The sequence below is a fragment of the Rhineura floridana genome, chromosome 4 (genome assembly GCF_030035675.1).
Source record: "Rhineura floridana isolate rRhiFlo1 chromosome 4, rRhiFlo1.hap2, whole genome shotgun sequence".
NCBI classification, from domain to species: Eukaryota; Metazoa; Chordata; class Lepidosauria; order Squamata; family Rhineuridae; genus Rhineura; species Rhineura floridana.
The window spans coordinates 204070941-204097341 of record NC_084483.1 but is presented as its reverse complement, the minus strand read 5'-3'; the positions used below and the strand labels follow the sequence as shown (position 1 = coordinate 204097341).

The following is a 26401-nucleotide window of genomic DNA, read 5'->3' as shown; positions in this document are numbered from 1 at the left end:
AATAAATACTTTGCACACAGTTCTGGGATTTTATTTTGCAGAGCAGTGGGGAGGGCGCCTCTTGATTTGATGTGGCTCTTGCTGTTTACATCACGGGTGAGGGCCTCCTGCAGATACCATCTTTTCAGGAGGTTCGTTCTGCACAATATAGGAAACGGGCCTTTAGTGTGGTGGCACCTACCCTGTGGAATTCCCTCCCTTTGAATATTAGGCAGGCGCCATCTCTGTTGTCTTTTCGGCGCCTATTGAAGACCTTCCTCTTTCAACAAGCCTTTTAAGTTGAGACCGATCCCAGTCTGCGTCTGTGTTGGAATTGCTTGTTAATATCTTTTTTAAATAATGTTTTTAACCCTTTTTTGAAATACGTTTTTAAAGCTTTTTTAAAAAATGTTTTTAACATTGTTTTGTTTTAATGTATTTTAAGGTCTGTATTTATGATGTTTTAAAGTGTGTTTAGTGCTTGTTTGCCTCCCTGGGCTCCTGCTGGGAGGAAGGGTGGGATATAAATCCAACAACAAATAAATAAGATAAAAAGGGCCCTGCTGGGTCAGACCATATGTTCATCTAGTCTAGCATCTTGTTTTTGCAGTGGCCAACCAGATCCCCCAGTGGGAAGCCTGGAAGCAGGACCTCAATGCAACAGCAGTCTCCCCACGTGTGATTCCCAGGCACTGGCATTCAGAAGCATATGGCCTCCAACAGCAGAGGGAAAACATAGCCATTGTCGCTGCTAGCCATATGATAATAGCCTTACCCCTCCATGAATTTGTCTAATCCTCTTTTAAAACCATCCAAGTTGGAGGCCATCACTGCATCTTGCAGGAGCAAATTCCATAGTTTTCCACTATGCGACGTGTGCAGAAGGACTTTTGTCTATATGTCTTGAATATTCCAACTTTCAGCTTCGTTGGACGGTGCCAATTTCTAGTGTTATGAGAGAGGGAGAAAAACTCTCTGTCCACTTTCTCCTCGCTATGTGTAATTTTATGCTGCTCTGTCATGTCCCCTCCCCTACCTAACTTGACCCCGTAAATTCCTATCTCCTTTGATAGCTCAGAATCAAGGAGGATTGCTTTTGTGACTTCTCTTCTTCCTCCCTGGTCCCCAGGTGATGGCCATAGCTACCTTGGCTGCCTGCTACAACAACCAGCAGGTCTTCAGAGGCGTGGTGAAGATTCGGAAGGGACAAGCCGTCACTCTGATGATGGATGCCACCAACTTACAGGCTGTGAAAGCCATCATGTACCAGTATGTGGAAGAGGTGAGTTGGGTAGCAGGACCCTGAATAATTGGGCATATCTGAAAGGTAGGTGCCCCTCAGTGGGAGGGTCTTGCTGTTCAGATCTCACCTCCAGACATAGAAGTTACTAACCACAAACACCTGCCTTTTGGCCTCATCTCTTGCATGCAGGCTCTCCACATATACATATACACCCCTTGAATGTGGGAAGATAACACTGGCCAGTGTATGATAGGCTGGACCAGGGAGACCTCTTTTCAAATCCCCGTTTGCACAGAGTTCAAGGCGTGATCTTGGGCTAGTTGTGTGCTCTGTGTTGCCTACCTTGCAGGATTGTTGCGAGGATAAAGTGAGAGCAAGCCAGTGTGGTGTAGTGGTCAGAGTGCTGGACTAGGACCTGGGAGACCAGGGTTCAAATCCCCACTCTGCCATGAAGCTTGCTGAGCGACCTCAGGCCAGGCACAGCCTCTCAGCCTAACCTACCTCACAGGGTTGTTGTGAGGATAAAATGGAGAAGAAGGAGAATCATATGTGCCACCTTGAGCTCCTTGGAGGAAAGGTGGGATATAAATGTAATAAATAAAATTTACTTATTAACAGAATACATAGAGTGGTAGAGCTTTGGCTCTGCATGAAGAAGGTCCCAGGTTCAGTCCCCAGCATTTCCAAGTTGGGCTGGGAGAGCCCCCCCCTCTCAAATGCTGGAGAGCTGCTGCCAGTCAGTGTAGGCACTACTGAACTACATGGACTGAAGGTTTGACTCTGCATAAGGCAACTCCATATCTTATGCATGGGTGGGGACCCGGATCTGGCCAGTGGATTGGATCCTTACTCTCCCTATTCCCAATGGGCCAGCTTTGACAGTGGGTGGGGCTGCCCAGCTGTCAATCACTTGATGTCACAGGGAAGTCAGGCGATCTTTCCTCTAGCCAGGCATTTTGACATCAAACCATGCAGGCTTTGCAAGCACCACCAATTAGCTGATCGTTGCCCCTTGCAAAGCCCTGCTGTGTCCTTGCAAGCACCGCCAATCAGCTGATCATCAGCTCTTGGAAAGGGACAGGGTTTGGGCACTGCTGACTGGCGATGTCTGCAAACTCCGTTTTCAGCGGGGATCGGCATCTTTATCTGTCCCACACCTGACATCATATATGACAGCAGGTGTAAGGCAAGTGAGCGTGGCCTTAGGCGAAAGGGCCTCATGTGTTACGACATGTGCTCTTGGGAACCTGAGTGTGTGCATTTGCCACCCTCATGTCCCATGAAACACACCTCCTTGAGAGGAGGGGATCTTTTGCTAAGGATAAAAACAAGTGCTTTGCCCTGAAATGTGCTTAAATGGTGTATATATTTAACCCAAGAAATGCAGGTCCAAACCAAAATAAAGCAAAGCTTGATTTTATTGAGAGAAAGAGTAGGAAAGCATTACAGAATTACTTGGGTGCGTGGCAGCATTTATCATTAATATCCTAACCCATTCATAACTTTAAACTAAAGAAATCAAAGGACCCTATTACTATAAGAGGTGAAAGGTAAGAGAGATTTCCTATCCTATGCCCGGAATGGGCGGTTGAATACAGCTGAAGCTATGTGGAAGAGCTCTGATCCAAAACCAGGAAGGAATCTCCTGGTCTCAAGGTTTTGCACCGAGACCCAGAGTCTCCCTGGTTCTGTCCCTGCAGTCCTTGATGCGTTCCTTGAGAGCGTAGTACATGTGTGTGTGAGCTCTGATGTTCCTCAGCCCCCCTTCCTCTTTCTTCCTCCCTTCTTTTTCTACCTTCAAGCCTCGGTTTTAAAATACTTTTTCCTCTCTCCCCCTCCTGCCAAGGAGGGTATGAAAGTCTGGTGATGTTGTGTATGTGTGTGTGTATCTGTAACTGACCCTGAAAACTAAGGCTCCTAACAAACAATGGGATTCACTGTGGGTGAGGGAAATTTGCCAAAGAACAAGATAACAATTATGCAGAACATTTATGCCGTAGCTTTAGTTTTGAATCTTAATTTCTGCCGTTGTTACTCTTCGCACAAAACCTCGTGGGAAAGCATAACCAGCCATACCATTAGGTGTGGGGTGTGGGGTGGGAATTGTAGTTTAGCAGGCTCCATGGCCCTGCCTCGTAACAATCTCCCCCTGTTGGAAAGCATCTGTATATACTTATTCAGATGTCTTTTCACACCTTAGACTTCTTAGTCTTGCCTTGGCTCTAATGCATACTTCCCTCTGGTATATCTGTGCCATTTGGGATCGGATCCATATTACAAGGGCCATTAAGACGAAGACCAGAATTATTTGAAACATCAAAATCACCACAATGGGGTGCATTATAAGGGTTAAACCTCCTTTGGCGCCTTCTCCCCAGCCAAAGAGAGAATCCCACCATCTATGTGCCCCTATCTTTTTAATTTTAGCTGCGATATTAGTGATTGCATGACGATCATGTGTTATCTGGAGTGTAGCTTGCTCTCCCATTTGTTTAACTGCTTCTAATTGTCTCTGCAACATAGGATGAGAAAGTAACTTCTGAAGATCAGCTAGGCCATAACCTAATGCAATGGGTTTGAGGTGTTGAAACAAATCTGGATTAACTAATATTCTCTGGATCGTCCATACAGGGACTTTAAATGAAAAATCACATCCTACTATTTCCTCAATACCACAAAAGCATCTGTTGATATATCTTAGCATAGGTTGTATATAATACTTATCAATAACAACATAATCACAAAATGTTCTAAGGAACATGCACCCATGTCCAGAATATACAATAGTTGAACTTGATTCATTTCTTAGCATGAAAGAGCAATAAGATACATTAATCATTTTGAGAGAAAAGCAATCTTGATGGGATTCCAAACTATCATCTTCACAAACAAATCCTAGATTCTTATGGTGTTGACATCCTTTCACATTAATTGTTACTCATCTTGCATACTTAATTATAGCCCACTGGTGCACTTCCTGGGCATAAAGAACTAAATCTTGATCTACAGTGATTCCCAATGGAATAACAGGATAAACAGTAATAATTTCAGATGTTTCTACCATTACAATAAACAATCTTAATGCATGATCTTGCCTATCATATGTGGCATTGACAAGGCTCCACCAATCTTCCAATTTTCTTTCCCCCTTGGACACCTGATGTCGAATTAAGGACCTAATTTCCCTGGGTATGAACCCACTATCTGTCATGTGAATAAGTTCCAAAGCCACTGTATGGGCCCAATTCTGCATTTGGGTGCATGTAATGGCCAAGGAAATATTCTGTTGTAAGGACTGCATGGTGTTTACCATGTCATGATTATCTTTTTCCATTCCCTGTTCCCACATTGGGAGTAAGCTTGCTATAATTTTAGGAGTTTTGGTAGCCTTATCCAGCGCCCTGTTGATAGGTTCTGTCATTTTACTTATTTCTTCAGTGGTATAATGCAATTTGTTGGCTAATATTTCAATATTGGTAGCATCCAAAAAAGCAGCTCCAGTTCCCAGCCACCCTGACAAATCCTGCTTATTTCTCTTCCCATTCTCTCCCTCCCATAATTTAACCCAATTATCCCATCCCCTATTGCTCATCTCTAAATAGGATGCACAGACAGGGAATTCCTTTGCAATATTTAATTTCTCAAGTGAGACTACCACTTCCTTAAGTGCAGTCCCTGGTTTTATCAATAATTGCTGGGGGTGGTTCAATTTAATCACATGAGATCCAACAAGAGGGCTTCTCAAATGGCTTAATTCATTTACCTTTTCAATAAGAGGATTCAATATTATGATTTTCTTAAATGACAAACCTACTTCCAACCTATAAGACCCTGGGGTGCTATATTTCTCAATAATAGAAACATAACCTATTGACTTAAAAGGAATATGATGTTGTCCATAATGGCAGTACTTTTCCTGGATTGGCATTATCCAGTCTGGAGGACCAACAGTATGTATTTTGGTCACATCCATAAGGCCATTGAACCTCTTCCAATGCGTTATAGTTCTGCGATATTCTTGCCCTTTTGATGAAATCAGGACAAGAGCCAGTTCATCGGTGGTTCTTCTTTTCTTGGCACTTGCCATAAAAATCTGGAAGTGTAAAGGTGATCCCTCCCCCCAAGTGACCATAGAAATCCATAAAATGTTGCAAAATTCTTCATGTATCATGTCGCTGCTTTGGGACATTTCACCAAATTGTGGGGTGCAAGAAATCTTGGTGTCAACAGAAGAATCATGGCAAAAATGAACTTGCTGCTTCTGGGGACCTTTGGTGCATTTAATTAATCGTGACTCCTCACAAGCTGCACTCTGTGAGACAGGTGGCTGATGGAGGATATCTTTTTCCAACGTTGTCTCCTGGAAGCATTACTTAGTAACCCTGGAAATCGACAGGCCATCTCCACCTCTGGGTCCTGATAACAGATCCAAGCATTTGTGGGGATGGGCTCGATGCCAGTATTCTCCAGGACACCTGCTTTCCACTCTGCACGTGCTCCTAAGATTCCACATACCATCAACAGGAGAGTGGGCATGTTCTGGTGCTTTAAGAAAATAACACAGAAATTATTCTTTTCCCTCCCCCTCCCATTTTCTTTCTCTTCGCTTTGCTAGATGCTATTTCTTCCAGTCTGTAATGCGCAAGAATGTAAGATGAAATAGGTCACCTTACTGAGAAGCATTTGGAGGCTTTCCTTTCCATTGCTTCAACTGAGAGCAGTGAAAATATTTCCTCCAGGGCTTTCCATTTTTCCCTTGAGGAATTTCCACCTGATATACTGCAGGACTAACTCTGTTTGTTAGTCTTACCGGACCTTCCCATTTGTGAGCCAAAGCATGTTCTTTGACTGAGAATTTTTGGTACATTACAGCTTGTCCTACCTCCCACAGACAAGGGTTACGAACCCACCCCAGTCTCTTGTCCACTGCTTGTTGAGCCAGTCCCAGGTTTATGGCTGCTTGTTTATGGTATTTGGCCAATTCCTCGACCAAAGACTGCACCCATGCGTCAGAGACAACCTTAGCTTCCCAGGAATTGGGCAGTTCTACTCCCAGCCACCAGACTTCTGGCATTCTCATCTGCCTCCTTGTCATGATTTGAAAAGGAGAATACCCATGCACTGCTTTAGCACTGCGCATAGTCATTAGAATGAGGGGCAATTTGTCATCCCAATCCTTTCCTGATGCCTTAATCTGTTTGCGTAAGGAATCTTTCAACACCCTGGTAACGCGTTCGACGCCCCCTGAAGAGGCAGGATGTCGTGCAATATGATATCGTTGTTTGATCCCCAATGCCTTACGTAATTGTTGCATAACCTCCCCTACGAAATGGGAGCCTAAATCTGAGTCTATGATCCTGGGCAAACCCCACCTGCTAAAAACATTATTAAATAATATTTTTGCAGTAGTGGCGGCAGTTGCATTTCTGCAGGGAATGGCTTCCACATATTTACTGAAAGCATCCACAATGACCAGACAAAAGCGATTTCCTCGGGTTGACGTTGGGAGTGGGCCAATGAAATGAATCTGCAATCTCTCCCATACCCCAGTTATTCTCTGATGTTGGATAGGAGCCTTAGTGCCTCCCTGATCTGCATTTACCATAGCACAAGAGAGACAGTTCTCACACCACTGATCTATATCCTTCTTCATTTGAGGCCACCACCCAGTATCCTTAACTCTGACTAGAGTATCTGCCTTGCCTTTGTGCCCCTGTTCGTGAATGAACTGTATAAGATCTCCCCGGGTAGTTTGGGATACGATCCAATGTTTCCCTTGATTTTCACCCACAGCCCACCAAATGCCATCATGCTGTTCTATTTTCAATTTTCCTGTAGGATCCTTCCCCTGTTTCGCTAGCTCTTCTATCTCCTTATCTCCTTCCTGTAGTACAGCCAGATCTAACATAGTGACATCTATTCCCAGTTGTTCCCCACGTGTGATTACAGGTGAGATGGGCTCCTTAGCAGCTTGCTTGGCTATAGAATCAGCTAGCTTGTTCCATTTTGCTGGTTCATCCCATTTTTTAGAGTGGCCTGGGACATGAGCAATCCAAGTATCTGCCTGCCTGGATTGTATTCACTGTAATATGTGTTCCCACTTAGCTACGTGTGCTGCTGGTTTCCCATCAGCTGTGACCATACCTCTGGTTTTCCAGATTGGGAGCCACACAGCTACAGCCCGTGCCACCCAGTCTGAATCAGTAAAAATAGCTAAGGGAGTGTCAGGGGGTTCCGCTTCCAACCCTTCCAAGATTGCCTGTGTTTCTGCAGCTTGGGCCGAATGTGGAAGAGCAGGCCCACTCAGGATCTGGTTATCCTGCACACGTACTGCCCCAAACCCGGTCATAAAATGAGCCATCGGTGTACCACACGGAAAGTCCTTCCTGTATTGCCACTGAGTGTGATCTACCCCACTTTACTGGCCATTCCTCATATTTGGTAATAGGGAGAGGGCAAATATGTTCCTCTCCTTCTACCACCAACCCATATGGAACCGGGGGAACCTTGGTTTCTTTCTGAAAGCTAACTCCCCTATTTACCAATGCCAATGTCCACTGAGCGATCCTGGGATTACTAACTTGTCCATCCTGAATCTTCCCAGAAATGATGTACTTTAAGGGAGAATGTGTTGTCTGGACAATTACTTTAGCGCCACCTATGATGAACTCCCAGTGTTTTAGACTCCACACTAATGCCGGGCATGCCTTTTCACAAGGGCTGAACCCTTGTTCTACGTCATCCAGAGTTTTGGATGCATAGGCAATGACTCTTTTTGTTCCTACCTGTTCTTGCAACAAGGTGGCACCCACACAGGTTTCTGAAGTAGCCAATTGAATAATGAAGGGGACCTTGAGATCAGGGTATGCTAGAGCAGGAGCTGAGGCCACATCCTGCTTTAGTGTCCTAAAAGCCTCCCTTTGTTCTGTTCCCCATTCCCACTTTCTATCCTTCTTGAGCAATTTTTATAAGGGCTTGGCCTTTTCTGCAAACATTTCAATGAAATTGCGGGAAAAGTTTAAAGTTCCCAGCAAAGCCCTTAAAGAGTGCACATCTGTGGGAGCAGGAAGTTTTGAGATTATCTCTACCTGTTGAGCATCAGGAGAATGTCCTTCTTCCTCTAAACAGACTCCAAGATATTTCACCTTGGTCGATACTAACTGAGCTTTTTCTCGACTAGCTTTGAACCCAGTGTCTTGTATGATGGAAAGCACTTCTCGTGTGATCTCCCTAGTTAAGTCCTCTGTGGGTGAATGGACCAAAACATCATCCACATAAGAAAGCACATGACTCTGTGATTCTGTTTTTAGCTTCTCCCACATGCGTGTCACATAGGAGTGGCAGATGGAAGGTGATGAGTTGAACCCTTGAGGGGTCCGACTAAATGAAAATTGTTGCCCTTTGAAACTGAAAGCAAATTTGTACCAACAGCTTGGGTGCAATGGGATAGCAAAGAAAGCATTGGCCAAATCAATTACTGAAAACCAACGGGATCCTGCTGCCACGGCGGCCATTATTTCATTATATTTGGCCACTACTGGTGCAACAGGGGGAGTATAAGAATTCAAAATTCTATAATCCACCGTGAGACGGTAAGTGGGGGTGGAATCCATGGTTTTTTTCAAGATGGGCCGCAGGGGGGAGTTGCATACTGACTGCATTTTTACTATCACCCCTTGCTCCAATAAGGCCTCAATGGTTTTCTGAATGCCTATTTCCGCCTGTATTGGGTATTTATACTGGCGTTGAGGGGGAGGATCAGCCCCTTCTATCAATACACTGGCTTCCACGTTTCCACACTCCGTTTTATTTTTGGTCCACACCTGTGGGAAATCCCATATCCAAGGGTCTTCTTCCACCAAAGCCAGTGGGCATGGGGCCTTAATGGCTGCACACCGTTGACTAGCAGACATTTCCAGTGGACCATTCAAAATTTGCCATAAGATTCCATTAGCCAGGTCCACTGTCAGATGATGTGAACGTAAGAAGGGGACTCCCAAAATGCCTCCCTCTCTACCCCTGTGCACTGCACTCTCCATTTTTCCTTTTAATGTTCCTAATGTAAAAGGAACATCTTGCCAGATAGTTGCTTCCTCTGACTTTCCCCCATATCCAATGAGATTTATTTTTTTCTGTGTGGGCCTGCCATTCGTAACCCAGTCTGGGTCTAGTATATTTACAGAGGCCCCTGTATCAATTAAGAGATGGGCTTCACATCCTGACTCTCCCACTGTAGCCTTCACACTGGGTCTACCCCATTCATCTGGCACTAATTTAGCCACAATTTTTGAGGGGCCAGTGGATGTTTGTGCATGTTCTTCTTTAAGTGCATTAACAGGACTTTTCTCAATAACAGGAGCCCTTTTGGTTCCAACTGTTTCTGGAGTTTCAACTTCTTTAGTCAAAGAAATCTTTTCCTGTGGCGCTCAAGATGGTTCTGCACTGTGATCCATGACACACTGTTCTAGGAGAGAATCACCTCCTCCCGTAGCTACAAAATTTGTACCAAAGACCTCTGGTTTTTGCAGGCTGGATTCATTCAAAAAACCCAAGCCTGGTTTTCTGGCCACTGTTCCCAGTTCCCAAGTGGTAGCCTCCACATTCATTCTGCCCCACAAAGCTGGCGCTAACATTGACACAGTTGTGACTGGAGCAGCAGGAACTGGGCAGCCCAAGGTTCGATCATGAACATCTTGTATGGCCTGCCTCTGCTCTTCTGAGCGAAGCTGGATAGGAGCAGTAGGAGCAAGGGGGGCAGTAGGGGGGGAAACAGAAGCAGAGGTGGAAGGGGCCTGTGTCTGTGCTCTCTTGTTTAAAGCATTCAGCAAAACTTCAGTGGGTTGCTTGTGAAATTGATCCATATTTTCTCCCAAATTTCTAAGTATGGACCAAAGCTGATTACGGAAGGGATCCCCAAAATCCACCAGTTCATTCCCCTGTTGGGTTTGAGTAGGGCCTTGATGGGAGGGAGAAAAGTTGCTGTGATTGTTGCTGGAGTTATTGAACCCAGATCTCCTGTCTCCCCCCGTTGATGTGAAATTACCCCGATTGGAACCAGGGGCTAAAAAAGGGCAATAGTTTCCTCTTCCCTGGGCCCCCCGATTTGCATTGGGTACAACAGATGAATGAGGCCCCTGATTGGTAATATGGATTGGGCTAGGTGGGCCCCTTTAGGCCCACAAGCCACAGGTTCCCTTTCACGGTCCTACGTGTGCTGCCCTGAGCCCCTCGGAAGAAGGTGTGAGAGGAGAGAGAGGGTAGAGTACAAATGCCCTCTGGATTCTGTAATAAATTGTGAGGATAATGTATTGCATTGGTTCCCAAACCTTTTTAGTCCCTACGGACCACTTGAAAATTGCTGAGAGTCTTGACGGACTCCATTGCTTTTTCTGTCTGTTGTAGCAGTTGTAATGCACTACCCTCGATGCTGTTAATATTTTTAATTCTATTTTATTGCTTCTTTTACTTCTTACATTGTATTGCAATGTGCATTCCATCGAATTGGAAGTGTAATGCAATAAAATACAATATTTTATCACTGGAGGCCCTTCGACATGTGCCTCTACCATGGGAGGTTCGAGGGTGGCAACACGAGAAAGGGCATTTTCAGTAGTGGCCCCCCTGGCTGCGGAATCCTCTCCCCAGGAAGGTGCACCGTCTTTATCCATCTTTAGGCACCAGGCAAAGACCTTTTTCTTTTCCCTTGATGTGTAGCATCTTGGCTATGGATGACCTCTTCTAGTCGGGCGGGACCTTTATACCTGCCCTTTGTTTGTAGTGATAGTGTTTTAACTGGTTTTTACTTGTCAGAAGTGTTTTTAGGTTTTATTGACTCCGTTGTTTTTGACTTCTTAACGTAAGCCGCTTTGGGTCGACTTGGTGAGAAAAGTGAGCAACAAATACCATAAATGAATATGAGAAACGAAAGAAGCAATGAAATACAGTTCAAAATCAATATGACAATTTAATGCAGATACGCGTTGGGCCATCGGAATGAAACTTGCGGAAACACTCGTGGCCCACGGATGTAGTGTGCTTGCTCTTTGGACTGGCGCATGGATTGCTGGTCTCCAACTCCTGTCAGACCCACCCAGCATGGCCAGTGGTCCAGGATGAGGCGAGTTGAGTTGCAGTCCAACAGTATCTGGGCTCTGTTCCCAGACATTGCTCCTTGCACCTGGTGAAAAGGGGCCGAACTTATAGAAATTTGGGGTGAGGGAGGGAATGGCCAAAACTCAGTGTCACAGCCCATGTTTTGGATGCAGAAGGCCCCATGTTCAGTTCCTGACATCTCTAAGCAAAGCTGGGAAAGACTCCTGTCTGAAACCTTGCGAGAGCTGCTGCCGGTCAGAGTAGGCTGTTTTGAGCTGCAGTTTGACGGAGCATAAGGCACTTTTCTGTCTTCGGAACAGAGGTATAGTGGTCCAGGGTCTTGGGGGATCTTAGACCCTTTTTGGGGAGCAGGGTCCCTGTGTCTTCAATGTCCTATGAGACAATCAGCATGAAAGGGGAGTGTGTTAGCCACTGAGAAGAGTCTTCTAACACGCTCCCTTGTCCTTCCCTGCTGATTGGAACCAATTGGTGTGAAAGGAGGTGAGTCAGCCACTGAGAAGACTCTTCTCAGCAGCTAACGTTCTCCCCTTTCATGCTGGTTATCCTAGGGATATCTGTTGTTGTGGGAGAAGGCATTAACAAGGATCTCATTCTCAGCCCAGCAGCAAAAAAAGGCGTGCGTGTCCGTGACTAACATGAAGGGACCCTGCACTTCTGAATTTGCCACTGTACTGCTGGTTTTGAAGCATTTTGAGCACATCAGGACACTGCTCTTATAAATGAGAGGTTGGCAGGCCTCAAGTGGTTGATGGATTGGTGGGGATGGAAATCAAGGGTGCACCAATTTGAGGTTTGCCTGTTTTATTTGTTTTGAGGCTACTTCGTTTCCTGTGTATTACAGGCCACACCCACAGCATATATTTAAAGCACTCTTGTGCCACTTCAACAGTCATGGCTTCCCCCAAAGAATCCTGGGAACTGCAGTTTGTGAAAGGTGCAGAGTGCTGCGAGGAAACAACCTATTCCCCTCGCAGAGCTACAGTTCCCAGAGTGATTTAACAGTCAGTCTCTCTTCCCAGAGACACTCTGGGAATTCATTTATTTATTTATTACATTTATACCCTGCCTATATTTGTTCATGGAACCCAAGGCGGCTTACATATGGTTCCCAGGTGGTCTCCTGTCTAGGCACTGACCAGACCTGACTGTGCTTAGCTTCCGCAGGGAGCTGGCCTCATATGCTGTCAGACCACAGCCTGGGAGTTGTAACTGTGGAAGGAATAGGGGGTCTCCTAACAACTCTCAGCACTCATAAACGACACTTTCCAGTATTCTTTGGGGGAAGCCCTGCCTATTTAAAGCAGTATGATGATGCTTTCAGTGTATGGTGCGGATGTGGCCACTGTAATTAAAATAAGCATGGAACAGCACTGTAATTAAAATAAGCATGGAAGCATGCACATATGATCTCGGAGTGAAAAGTTGGTTCTTCTCTCATCAGATCCACCAGAAGATCCCAAGTACGGATCCTTCCTGCAGCAAAACTCAACAGATTGTCACCTCTGTCCGATCCATGAGCTTACCCAGCGGCGCCCTGGTCTCCCGGATCCATTTCTCTCCCATCTACCTGTCCTGCGCGATGCTTTTGGCTGCATTGAGCTGGCAGTATTTGAGCACCGTCTCAAAAGCAGCCGAGGAATATGTGCACACTGGCGAGAACTGAGAGCCCAGCTTCCAGGGACATCGTGCCGTTCTGAAGGGGAAGGGTCTGTTGCTGGTGCTGGTGTTTTTTCCCCCCCCCCAATCCCGTCCTTGCCCTTTTGGAATGGGTGAATTCATCTATATCCCAGGACTGTTAGGAGCAGAGCTCAGAATTGTTAATTGCAAGATTTCACTAGCAATTGCTGCTAGCTTTGAAGCATCTAACAAATAGCAGTTTCCAGATGAGTCACACATGCACACAGTCTCCCTGCCCCCCTTTTGGATGAACTGGTTACAGACAAGTCTCCTGTTTGAGTCTGTCTTAATATTCCCCCCCCCCCGGCCAGGTTATTTTCTGCAGTCTGTTTTGATCTGCAAAGTTTTTTGTTGTTGTTGGGATGTTTTAACTAGGAAGTTTAAAGGTGCCTTTATTGCTTGTAAATGTTGAAAGTAAAACATAATAATGCTGTGATTAAGCCTCCTGCTCTCTCTTTCTCTGCTTTTTAATTTGCTCAGATTCAACAACCAAAGGAGATGACTTTTGTGTTGTTCCATAGATAACAAAGTCCAAGGTGATGGTGGTATCTCCAGCTGGGCTAATTTAGAAGCAGAAACAAATGTGAACAGACCTTCTGACACTTTTTTTCTCCCCAAAACACTCCCCCGGCAAACTTCAACACAGTGACAGCAAAGGTTAGATTTCTGTATGGTAACAAGCTAGGTAAGGGATTTTGTGGTAGTCATGTCAGTGAGTGGCTGAGTGGCCTTATTTTCAAAAGAGGTAGGGGTTGAAGGACCTTCCACAAGCTGAAGTAAATAATGGTCACCAAACTGAACGGCTTTAAAAGAGGAGTAGACAAATTCATGGATGGCTATGTTTTCCTCTTCCCCCCTTATCCCTTTTCCTTTTGTGGCATGTCTTTTTGTTATAATTGTAAACCTGAGAGCAGGTGCTGAAGTTTTTAAACTGCTCTGGTAGCATTATTTGTCTGAAGAGCAGGATATAAATGGTTTATATTATTATTATTAATAATATGATGATGATGATGATGATGATGAACTTGGTGCCATGGAATGTGGAGGCAGGTGTCACGGGCCTAAGATGGCTTTATTTATACAGCCACAAGAGTGGCTGTATACTATAGCCAGCATGGATTTTTCACATTCTGCAATGTTAAATGGAAAATATCCCCATGCCATTCTTAACATTGGCGTCTATGACAAGCGCAGGCATGCTCAGTAAGAACCAACTGTCAGTGTTCTAAAAACCAGCCTCACAGCTACTTTGTTTGGCTAATTGGGACCACACCCAGGCAGCCATTTATTCCACTTTAGACAGTCGTGGCTTCCGCCAAAGAATCCTGGGAAGTGTATTTTATATGTTGTATTTTATCCTACTATGTACGCCGCCTAGAGTCGCCGTTAATTCGGCCAGATAGGCGGCTAAGAAATAAATTATTATTATTATTATTATTATTATTATTATTATTATTATTATTATAGTGTTTGAAGGGTGCTGAGAGTTGTTGTTATGTGCCTTCAAGTCGATTGAGTTGTTAGGAGACTCCTGTTCCCCTGGCAGAGTTCCAGTGGCCAGAATGGTTTAACAGTCAGCCCCTCTCCTGGGGATTGTTGCTCTGTGAGGGGAACACGCATCTCCTAGCAGCTCTCAGCATTCTTCACAGACTACACTTCCCAGGATTCTTTGGGGAAAGCCATGACTGTCTAAAGTGAAATATAGGTCTGGTGTGGATGTGGCCAGGGACAGCTTTGGTTTAAATGTAGGTGGGAGGCTACATGTGCCTGCTGTAGAACAAAAATGTGGAAACGCTGAAAAACAATGATACAGTTCGTAGTGTTTTCCTTTTGGAAAGGAAAGGGGATTCTGCCCAGTGCCCACCGACTCACCTAATCCCCTTCTCTCCTCCCCCATGGTCAGTTTCACTTATCCTAAGCATGACCGCACAGGAGTAAATCCCACTGAACTCAGTAAGTATGTGAATTATTAAACCTGCCTGCCTGCACCCATCCCCCTCCTCCTCTCCCATGGTCAGTTTCACCTATCCTAAGCATGATTGCACCTATCCTAAGCATGAACTCAATAAGCATGCAAATGATCAGTTTATTTTCAGCAAATTTGCACAGGATCCCATTTCTTAATTCCCGGATTAAAAAGCAGAGAAATTCATTAATAGGCAAAAAAGCCCCTTGTGGTTTAAGAATGTACCTATAGCCCACAGATATTTCTATCAAACTTTAAAAAGCAGGGAAATTGGGCAGCTAAAGTGAATGCACCAGGGGAGCAGGAGACCTGACCTGCTCTCTGAGATATTGTACTGCCCTACAAATTTGTCAAAATGCAAACACAATTTGGGTTGGTCTTTCACAGTCCAATTCACTTCCTGTGTAGCTTGGAAGAATTTGGTAACATGTGTCTCTGAGCGTATGGCGAGTGGTGGCAACATCTGCAATCAGCCTGAAAAGGAGAAACATGACATGTGCTGTGCTGATTTTGCAGGGAGGAAGCAACAATATTAAGACAGTTGATATAGTTCCGATAGTCACTTTAAATATGTTTGATTTACTTTGCAATTTACTTAACTCAGCACATAGTTACACTAGAGACTTCCCCCCCATAAGAGTTAATGATGGCCAGCCATCAACTTGAATGGCTTTGTAAGAGGATTAGATACATTCATGGAGGGTAAGGCTATCAGTGGCTAGGTTGTATCTCCACTGTTGGAGGCAGTATGTCAGTTGCTGTGTATCACAGGTGGACAGAGATGCTGTTGTGCTCCTGTCCTTGCAGGTTTCCAGTTATGTACTGGCAAATTCAGAAGTGCAGGGGCCCTTCATGATAGTCACAGTCCCCCCTTTTTTCTTTTTCTGCTGGGTTGAGAATGAGATCCTTGTTAATGCCTTCCCTAGAGTTGACAGGTCTCCGGTTTTCGCCTGGAGACTCCAGATGTTGGTATTCTTTCTGGGTGTCCGGAGGTGAGTCATCTCAATCTCCAGACTCTCAGCTTTCATTTTAATTTTTTAAAAAAAATTCTAGGTGGTCTAGTTCAAGATATATACTCCAAAATGTCAGCCACCACTCCCCACAACTTCTGTTAAATGAGCTCGTAGCTGGCTGCTCTTACCCGCCCTTTCAGGTTTGTATCCAGTAAGTGAAGTCGGGGTTGTGATTGACAAGGGATTTGTTGACCTCCAAGCAGTAGCTAGAACCCATTGCATGTCCAGGAAACTTGTTTTTTCCTGCTTGTCTGAAAATCTCATGAACTGTGGAGGTTTATAGCTTTCAGCAATAGTAAAAGTCTCTCTTTTGTGTGCAGGAGATCTAAATGCCATTATAATGTTTTATGCTTTTCTAATTAAGAGGAGTCAAATAAGTTTAGATTTTCCTGGGCTGTTGAAGAGGGAGTTGTTTTGAAAACCTTCTCAATATGAAGCTTTAATCCTGTACTCGCTTTTCTGGGAGTAAAGCTGCGATGTTAATCCCACATACCCGGAGTGAACCCCATTGAATTCAGTAGGACTTACTTTTGAGTAGACGTGGTTCGATTGTGCTGTAAATTAATGGAGTTTTGAGTGAACATAGCAAAAGATTGTGTTTGTGTTATAAATCTTTCTCTTCCCCCTCCAATCCTATTTTTAAAGCAATTAGGCAGGGCTTACCTAAGGTGTCACTGCTTTTATTTTGTAGGAAACTAATACTAATTTTATTTTATTTTTTAAAAATGTTCTGCAATGACCAACTGGTTTTGACAATAAACTATTATATGGGTTGTATGTCTTTTTACATCTGGGTGTATGTAGGTGTGTGTAGGTACGTAGTCTTTCCACATCCTCCTCACAAGGCTCCTCACAAGAAGAACTAAATCCCTTTAAAATCCAGTAACCATAAAGACAAATATAAAACAGTTGCAAAACAGCCTAAAGTGGCATGGTTTTGAATTTTGGGTTGGGTAAGTGAAGTTCCTTATCATTTGAGGTTGCAGGTCTCTGCATGCTTCCCTATTTGAGTAAGCCTCATTGAATACATTGGGACTTGCTTCTGTAAACATGCATAGGATTGCACTATAAATATTTGAACAGGTTGTGTAAATAATAAACATCTTTTGACAGTCATGCTTATATAAATATTTCTTCACGCTATGCCCCAATAAACACCTGATTTCACACTATGGTCGTACATGATTACTTTCTCTACATTTTAAGTGTGCCCTTCTTCCTTGGGGTGGTCATGGTTCCTCTCTGTTGTTTTCATCCTGAGGGGCAGATAGGCTGAGAGTAGCCTATAGTCACCCAGTAAACTTTGTAGCTCATTTCCATTTTTTAAAAAATAAAACAATTTACATGCAGGCAAAAATTAAGTAGATCCACACAATACATTTAAAGTACATGTAACTCACATTTAAAGCACATGACTTCTCCCAAAGAATCCTGGGAAGTGTAGTTTTCCCCTCACAGTTATAGTTCCCACCACCCTTAACAAACTACAGTTCCCATGATTCTGTGTTGGGATTCATGTGCTTCAAATGTGTGTTGAATGTGCTTTAAATGAATGGTGTGGATCTGCCCTATAGGTATGGTGTGCACTCATTAGTGAATTTAAAAGTACAATTTTAAAATGCATGTTTTTAAACGGAAAGGGCTGTAGCTCAGTGGCAGGGCATATATTCTGCATGCAAAGGTCCAAAATTCAATTTCTGGGGGAAAAAACGATTGCCTGGAATTCTGGAGAGCCAATGCTAGTCCATGTCATCAGTACTGAACTCTATGGTACCAAATGGCCTGAGTCACTATCAGGTAGATTCCTTTGTTCCTAAAAGTGGAAAGAGACCCAAGGGCCACAGTGACTCCAAAATTTATTTTATTTACAACATTTATATACCGCTTTATTGTAAAAAAAAAAAGGCAGTTTACAGAAGGTATGAAAATAACATTGGCAAAAACAGTTAAAGACATTTAAAAACATTCAAAATAATAAAACCAACAATGAGTTAAAAACAGATAAAAAAACATTAATAGCTTCTCCATGCCTGGGTAGGCTTGCCTAAACGAGAACGTTTTTAGCAGGTGCCGAAAAAGACTACAACGAAGGCTTAACATAAGAAGGGCCTGCTGGATCAGGCCAGTGGCCCATCTAGTCCAGCATCCTGTTCTCACAGTGGCCAACCAGGTGCCTGGGGGAAGCCCGCAAGCAGGACCCGAGTGCAAGAACACTCTCCCCTCCTGAGGCTTCCGGCAACTGGTTTTCAGAAGCATGCTGCCTCTGACTAGGGTGGCAGAGCACAGCCATCACGGCTAGTAGCCATGGATAGCCCTGTCCTCCATGAATTTGTCTAATCTTCTTTTAAAGCCATCCAAGCTGATGTCAATGTCAATAGGCAGGGAGTGCCAAAGTAGGTACTGCCACACTAAAGCATTGATTTCAAGAGCAAAACAAGTATTATGTGGAACACAGAACATGGAAAGTGCACCTTGAACTTTGCTTGGTAGCAAACTGGCAACCAGTGCAGATTTCAGAGCAGTTATGTGCTAATAGGGTCTCGTATCAGCAATCATGCTATTCATGCGTCATTGCTCCTACCTTATTTGCTATCTTCATTGCTATGATTCTACACGCCGTCCAGTGGAGCTTTTCCATATTGTCAGGAGTCTGTTGACATCAACGTCAGGAAATGGACCCTTGCCCTTCTTGGCTTCTTAAAGCTCGCCAAGGGGGGTTGACCGAGTGGATCCAGGGTGTGGTCAACTCATCATTGCAGGAGGGAGTGGTTCTGGGCGCCTTGAAAGAGGTGGTGATCTGACCACTCCTGAAAAAGCCCACCCTGGACCCATTGGTTTATGACAACTACTGACCGGTTGCAAATACCCCCTTTTTAGGGAAGGTGACTGAGAGGGTTGTGGCGCAGCAATTGCAAGTATTCTTGGATGAAACACATTATCTTGACCCATCCTAGTCTGGGTTCAGGCCTGGGAATTAATTGGCCTTGGTTGCCCTGATGGATGACCTTTATCGGGAGAAGGACAGGGGAAGTGCGACCCTGTTATTCTTAGGTGATCTCTCTGAGCCTTTTCATACCATTGACCATCGTATCCTTCTGGGCCGACTTGGTGAGATGGGTATTGGAGGAACTGTTTTACAGTGGTTCCGATCCTATCTCCAAGGTCACTCTCAGAGAACAGCATTGGGTGACTGTCTTTCGGCCCCCTGGCAGTTGTGCTGTGGGGTGCCGCAGGGTACCATCTTGTCCCCTATGTTGTTTAACATCTATATGAAGCCCTTGGGAGCAGTCATCAGGAGATTTGGGGCAAGGTGTCAGCAGTATGCTGATGATACCCAGCTCTATTTCTCCATAACATCTGAATCGGGAGAGGCCGTGCAAGCCCTGGACGGCTGCCTGGACTCGGTGGTGGGCTGGATGAGGGCCAATAAACTGAGTCTGAATCCTAGCAAGACGGAGGTGCTGTGGGTTGGTGGTTCCCGAGTTTGGATAATTGGTCAGTTGCCTGCTTTGGATAGGGTTGTACTCCCTCTGAAAGAGCAGGTCCATAGTCTGGGGGTGCTCCTGGATCCATCTTTGTCGCTAGAGGCCCAGGTGACCTCTGTGGCTAGGAGTGCCTTTTACCAGCTGCAGCTGATAAAACAGCTGCGGCCGTTTCTCGACCAGGATAGCCTGATCACGGTTGTCCACGCACTGGTAACCTCCAGGCTGGATTACTGTAATGCGCTCTATGTGGGGCTGCCCTTGAGGTTGGTCCAGAAGCTGCAGATGGTGCAAAATGCAGCGGCGCGACTGCTCACTGGGGCAGGGTATCGCCAACATGTCACCCCGCTGCTGAAAACTGCACTGGCTGCCCATTTGCTACTGGGCCAAGTTCAAGGTTCTAGTTTTGGTGTACAAAGCCCTATACAGTTTGGGACCAGGATACCTGAAAGATTGTCTTACCCTTTATATGCCCAGTCGATCCCTGTGCTCTCTAGGTGAAGGTCTCCTGCAGATACCATCTTATCAGGAGGTCCGTTCACAACAGAGGAAACGGACCTTTAGTGTGGCGGCATCTACCCTGTGGAATTCCCTCCCTTTGAATATTAGGCAGGCGCCATTTCTGCTATCTTTTCGGCGCCTATTGAAGACCTTCCTCTTTCAACAAGCCTTGTAAATTGAGTCCTATCCCAGTCTGCGTCTGTGTTGGAATTGCTTGTTAATATCTTTTTTTAATAATGCTTTTAACCCTTTTTTAAAAGATGTTTTTAAAGCTTTTTAAAAAAATGTTTTTAACGTTGTTTTGTTTTAATGTATTTTAAGGTCTTTTTGTGATGTTTTAAAGTGTTTTTAGTGTTTCTGTTTGCCGCCCTGGGTTCCTGCTGGAAGGAAGGGTGGGGTATAAATAAAATAATAAATAAATAAAGGAAACAAGTTAGAAGACTCTTCTCAGTGGCTAACATACTCCCCTTTCATACTGATTGGCGACACTGACATTGGGACCCTGCTCCCAAAAAAGTAAGGTGTCTAAGAACTCCCAAGACCCTGGATGATTACACCCCTGCAAGCTTCCCATTGGTACCTGGTTGGCCATTGTGGATATTGGACTAGGCCTCATCTGCAGTATCCCTGAGAGAATCCTGGGAACTGCAATTTGTTGAGGCTGTTGAGAGCTGTTAGGAGACTCCTGTTCCCCTCGCAGAACTACAATACCCAGAGCTCCCTGAGAAGAGGGACTGACTGTTAAACCACTCTGAGAATTATGCTTTTGGCCTGATCCAGCAGAACTCTTCTTAACTTCTGCCTCTGAACCTGTAATACCAGTTGCTGGAAGAGTTCGGGGGAAATGCCACTGGTATCAGCTTTACGAGGGTCCCTGGGTTGCCACTACTGGAGGTAAGAAAAAAGAGGTGAACATCCAATTGTGAAAAGGGTGTGTGTGTGTGGCAAACAATCATCATCAGATGTATAGGAGAAAGCTTTGCACCTCTTTTGTTTTGAATTCTTGAACATAATCGCTCTCAGACATAGCCAGTGTGGTGGCATCTAGATGTTGTAGACCAAGTCTTGCCATCCCTGGTCTTCCTAGCTGTTCAGGCTGATGGGAGTTAGCATCTGACAGCAGCATCTGGAGTGCATTTCCTTGGCTATCCTGACTGATCCCCAGGAGGAAAAGGTGCTGAGCACCATTGCCTCATTCTAACGCCTTATTTTGCCATTTCTTAGGCAAGACCAAAATTTGTCAAGAAATATGGAAAACTAAATGGCACACAGACTGGAAGCATTCCATATACCACCCAATTCCAAAAAAGGGGATAATGCAGTAATTATCGAACTATTGCCTTAATATCCCATGCAAGTAAACTAATGCTCAAGATTCTACAACAACGGCTCTTACCATATATGGAATGAGAAGTGCCAGCGTCCAAGCTGGATTTAGAAAGGGAAGAGGCACCAGAGATCATATCGCAAACATACGTTGGATAATGGAACAGAGCAAGGAATTTCAGAAGAAAATCACCCTGTGCTTTATAGATTACAGCAAAGCCTTTGACTGTGTAGATCATGAAAAGCTATGGAATGCCTTAAAAGAAATGGGGGTGCCACAGCATCTGACTGTCCTGATGTGCAACCTATACTCCGGACAAGAGGCGACTGTAAGGACAGAATATGGAGAAACCGATTGGTTCCCCATTGGAAAGGGTGAGAGCAGGGCCGGCTCCAGGCATGCGGGGGCCCTTGGGCATCAGCTTGCCCTGGCCCCCCGGTGTGTGTGTGTGTGCATGCGCGTGTACGCATGTATGCACGTGCACATGCCCCCCCGCACATGCCCCCCGCGGCCACCCTACCTGTCTAGTCTTTACCAATGCCCTTAATGAAGATGGCGGCCGCGGTTTCCCTAAGGGGAATGAAGCCTCCACCGCCATCTTTGTTGATGGCACACGTGTGTGCTACGCGTGCACATCTCTGCCATCAAAGATGGCGGCAGCGGCTTCAGTACCTTAGGGAAGCTGGGGCCGCCATCTTCATTAAGAGCAATTCTAAAAAGCCGGCTGACAGGTAAGTGGGAGGGCGTGGATCACGGAAGGGGAGTGGAGCGGGCTCCTTTAGCTCCGGGGCCCTCAGGCCAGTGCCCAACCTGGCCACCCTTTAGAACCGGCCCTGGGTGAGAGACGGGTGTATTTTATCACCCTATTTGTTTAATCTAGACACAGAACATATACAGAAAGTGGGATTGGACCAAGATGACGGAGATGTGAAAATTGGAGGGAGAAATATCAATAATTTAAGATATGCAAACAATACCATACTACTAGCAGAAACGAGTAATGATTTGAAACAAATGCTGATGAAAGTGAAAGAGGAAAGCACAAAAGCAGGACTACAGCTGAACGTCAAGAAGACTAAAGTAATGACAACAGGTCAATGGGGACATTGAACTTGTCAAGGATTATCAATACCTGATTGTGCCCTCTAGTGCAATGAGTTTCTGGAGCCTGTTGGCACATTCCAGGAAACGAAATATACCTGGGTGTGGGCCTTGCGTGTGTTCTTTCCATTGTTGCACAGTCTGGTGTTTGGTTGCAGAAGTCAGCACTGATTTCCTTAAGCTTCTGCAGTGGCATGGCTACCTAGAGGGAACGGATGGCGCAATAAGCCTGTAGCAATCACAGTCGCTGAGAATGGCTTCAGTTCCTTGTGTGGGAAGTCGCTTAGTCCATTTGGGAGGTGGAACTGTAGATGAAGCATGTATGAGTTCAAAAACAGTTTGCAGTGGTGGAATCCTTTGGGGTAGATCTTTGACTGCAAAATGTACACTACCTCAAGGAAAGATCTTCAGTTCTGGCTGGTGCCAAAGTATACGAGTTTGAGGATTAGTCTTTAAGAGGCAAACTCTCCTGTGTCTCATTTCGTTGTTGACATACTCGTAAAGCATTCTCTTATCACCTCACCTGTAGAAGAAACCTCTACAGCAGTACTTCTCAAACTTTTTTTCCCACTGGCCCCTTGCGACTTGCTGGAGGTCCCAGTGGATCACTTAAGACTTCCTCTTTTCAGGACCAACATAACTGTCAAATTTCATATGTCAAAATCAATGCTGTAGCACGGTTTTGTAGGACCTGTGATTTCCTACAGCAGACTGCTAGGAGAGGGCACTCTAAGTGATATATATCTCTGGTAGGGGAAGGAAAAGACTGCATCAACACTATTATGAAAATCATGGACTCTAGGATCAGGGCTGTTAGCCTGCTCAGTTACAGTAATACCTCAGTTAACGAAGTCCATGCATTCCTGGACATTACTCCTTTAACAGAAACTTTGGTACCAGAAGTAGGAATAACATGGAAAGAATAGGGATAGATTCCTACACCACAAAGAAGAGCAGTTCAACATATTTCAGCAAACTTTTCATTCAGAACGAACAATGCGCATGTCTGAAGTGAAACAACCAGGTCGGGTAAGCCTTGCATACAAACCACTTGAAGGCTTCTTCCAAAACGCATCCCGGGATGCCTGCCTTGCCTTTTTTCTTTTATGTAGCATCTTGCTATCGCAATCTCAAGCCTTGAGCCCAGTTCTCCTCTCTGTACACTTGACCAGGCAGGCAAGGGGCAGCCGCCACCACCACCCTGCACTTGGTCTCTGCCTCTGCCACCCTCCCCTACACTCAAGCAGACGCGTCTGCAGTAAACACTGCTTCCAGGGCACCCAAAGCACTGTTTACTGTGGAGGTCCCTGCGCCACTTGGCAAGGAGCACCATTTCAACCATGCGTGAAAGAGCTGCTTGCAGCAGCTGCAGTCCAATAGGCAAGGAGCCAAAAAACACTTTGTTAAAAGGAGTTTCTTTCTTGGAGGATTTGTTAACGGAGGTATTACTGTATATATGCATGCAGGGCAAGTACAGATATTCTGCAGCCTTACTGCAGACCACACAGTTTGAGCACTTCTGCTTCATATCTTCCATTCCAGGCACATGCAGCTGTTTTGTACTACAACTGCCGTCATGGCTGTGGTGGTTGGGGTTGAAGCAAGTTGCAGGTTCAAAATAGCTGGAAGGCTGCTGTAGAGGAAGCTCTCCATCAGATGTCATTGGACTCCCAGCAACTCCAGCCAACATGGCCAAATGATCAGGCAGGATGGGAGTTGTAAGCCAGCATCCAGAGAGCCCTCTTGTGGGCTGAAGATGATCTAACCTGGTCCTGATCACACTTAATGGCTACTTGCGTTCAGCTTTTTTGACTGTTGCAACTTTATTTTTTTTTAAGGGGGTGGTAGGAAGAGTACTGAAATCAGTTTCTCTCTCCCCAAAATGGGGGATCAGATTGTTAAAGCTGGCTGCCGAAAACTTGACTGATTTGGCCAGTTTCCCAGAACTTAAATATCTGCTCTGTATACCTTATCCCTATTTTCAAAACAAAATGGGAAGCACGCAGTTCTCCAAAACTTTAAGGTGCTTTTGATGACCAGCCAGGTAAAAGATCTTCTGTAATCTTTAATGGTTTAGAATCGGAAGTTGCATAAGGGAAAAAGCTGTAGAGTTGCATAGATGGTGAAAGAGCTACAGCCACAGACCTTGTGACATTGAAGGAGTTGCCTTTGAATGTAATGCTACCTGAGTCTTGATTTTTATGGCCCATGAAGGGCAATGGGCAAGTTAAGAAATTTAAGCTTAAGCGTAAACAGACTGTTGACTGTCTTGTCTGCTGGGATTATTGCAAATAATGCTGAACCAAGCAACCACTTATCTGTTCCCAACTTTTGTTTACATCATATACAGGGCAAGTGGCACCTGCAACAAAATGTTGCAGCATGGGGATGCTGCTGTTCAGGTTTCCAGTCATTACATTCTTCCTTCGTTTATTTCATCCACCCCAAAAGTCAGTATTACATCAGCATGTTAAGCTTGTTTTTTAATGATACTATTTTGGCTTACTTCTAATTTCCTAACCCTAGCCATAAGTTCAGTGGTAGAGCATCTGCTTTGAATGCTGAAGGCCCCTGGCTAAATCTCTGGCCTCTCCAGCTAGGGCTGGGAGGGACGCTTTGTTTGAAACCCTAGCAAGCCGCTGCCAGTCAGTGTTGTCCAAGGGTAGCCAACATGGCACCCTCTCTAGCTGGTGCTAGACTTCCATCTCCCACAATCCTTGAGGTCTGTCGGCCATAGTGGATGGGGCTGATGGGAGTTGTAATCCAGCAACATCTGGTGTAGGCAATGCTGAAGTTATGTTACCAGGTGCAGTTCAAGCTTTTGCACTTATAGCCTTGAACAACTCGGGGCCAGGATAGCTTAAGGAACCACCTTGCCCTCTATCTCCATGACCACTAACTGTGCTCCTCAGATGCCAAGTACCATCAACTGCCCCAGAAGTCTGCTTAGCCTATAGTAGAAACCAGGCTTTTAGTGTTGCAGCTCCAGCCGTTTGGAATTAATGACCCTCCGGAATCAGGCACCAACAGAATACATTTTTGTTCAGGAAGGCTTTTGCCTACGTGTAGCCTATGGAAGATAAATTCTATGTCTAATAAAATGGTTTCTGAGTTTGTTGAACTGCATTTTTCTTTCTTTTTAGAGTTTGTGTTCATGCGCTCTATCTTGTATGCCACTTTAATGGCTTTATGCTGTGAAGCGGTCTATAAACTTTTACAATAACAGATGGCCCAAATGGCATGAGACTGCTTCCTGCGTTTTCCCCCAAACCTACTTCCTCCTCTTGTGCATGAGACAACCACACATGCAGGCAGAACCTTAGCAACGAAAGGGAAAGGAGTGGCACTCCTGGAGTGCTTATCTGTAAGCAACTGTACTTGCTTTTTGCCTTCTAAACTGAAAGCAAACAGCCAGCGGGCACAGGGATTCAAGCAAGACAAAGACTAACCTGGCAGAGGGAACGTGGCCACTGCTTAATGAGAACACACAGAGATCTAAAACGGAGGCTGCCAATTAACAGTCAAAACGCCAGTGGCTGCAGCCTCTTCACTGTATTTACTGAACAGACTTGGTTTTTGCTTGCGATATTTTGAGTTGTTCAGCCTCTGCCAATCTGCAGCTGTCTGGGACGATGACTCCCACCAGGCCCAGCGGGAGGTGTATTCCAATATGGCTCCAGGTTGGCTTAGTTCATTCAAGAGCCTTCTAGGCAAAATGCAGGCAAAAACCCTGCTTGAAGCACGAACTATATTATTCTGCGTGTATGGAGCTGCCGCCACCATAGCCCCCCCCCCCCCAAAAATCCTGCAGCTGTGAACATTCAGGAGCAACTTCCTCATGCCAGAATTTATTAACATACCAATTGCTGCACCTGCACCAGTTAACTGGGCAGATACACGCCCAGGCAAGTGTGCCTGAACATTTTAGCCCAGAGTTGCTGCTGAATGCGCAACTTCCCAGAAAAATACCACAATGCTATTTCTGGCCACTAGGGGGAA

At 45.1% G+C, this 26401-nt stretch overlaps 1 protein-coding gene across 3 annotated transcripts in view; it reads left to right on the top strand.

The window, feature by feature from the left end:
- Window positions 1–13448, top strand: part of FDFT1 (farnesyl-diphosphate farnesyltransferase 1) — a 31983-nt gene extending 18535 nt beyond the window's left edge. For all 3 annotated transcript variants that reach the window (XM_061625795.1, XM_061625794.1, XM_061625796.1), the window contains 2 exons: window positions 1109–1261; window positions 12777–13448. In XM_061625795.1, the coding sequence (XP_061481779.1) occupies window positions 1109–1261; window positions 12777–12998 (375 nt within the window). In that variant the 3' untranslated portion in view covers window positions 12999–13448. The remainder of the gene's footprint in view (window positions 1–1108; window positions 1262–12776) is intronic.
- The last annotated feature ends 12953 nt before the right edge of the window (window positions 13449–26401 follow it).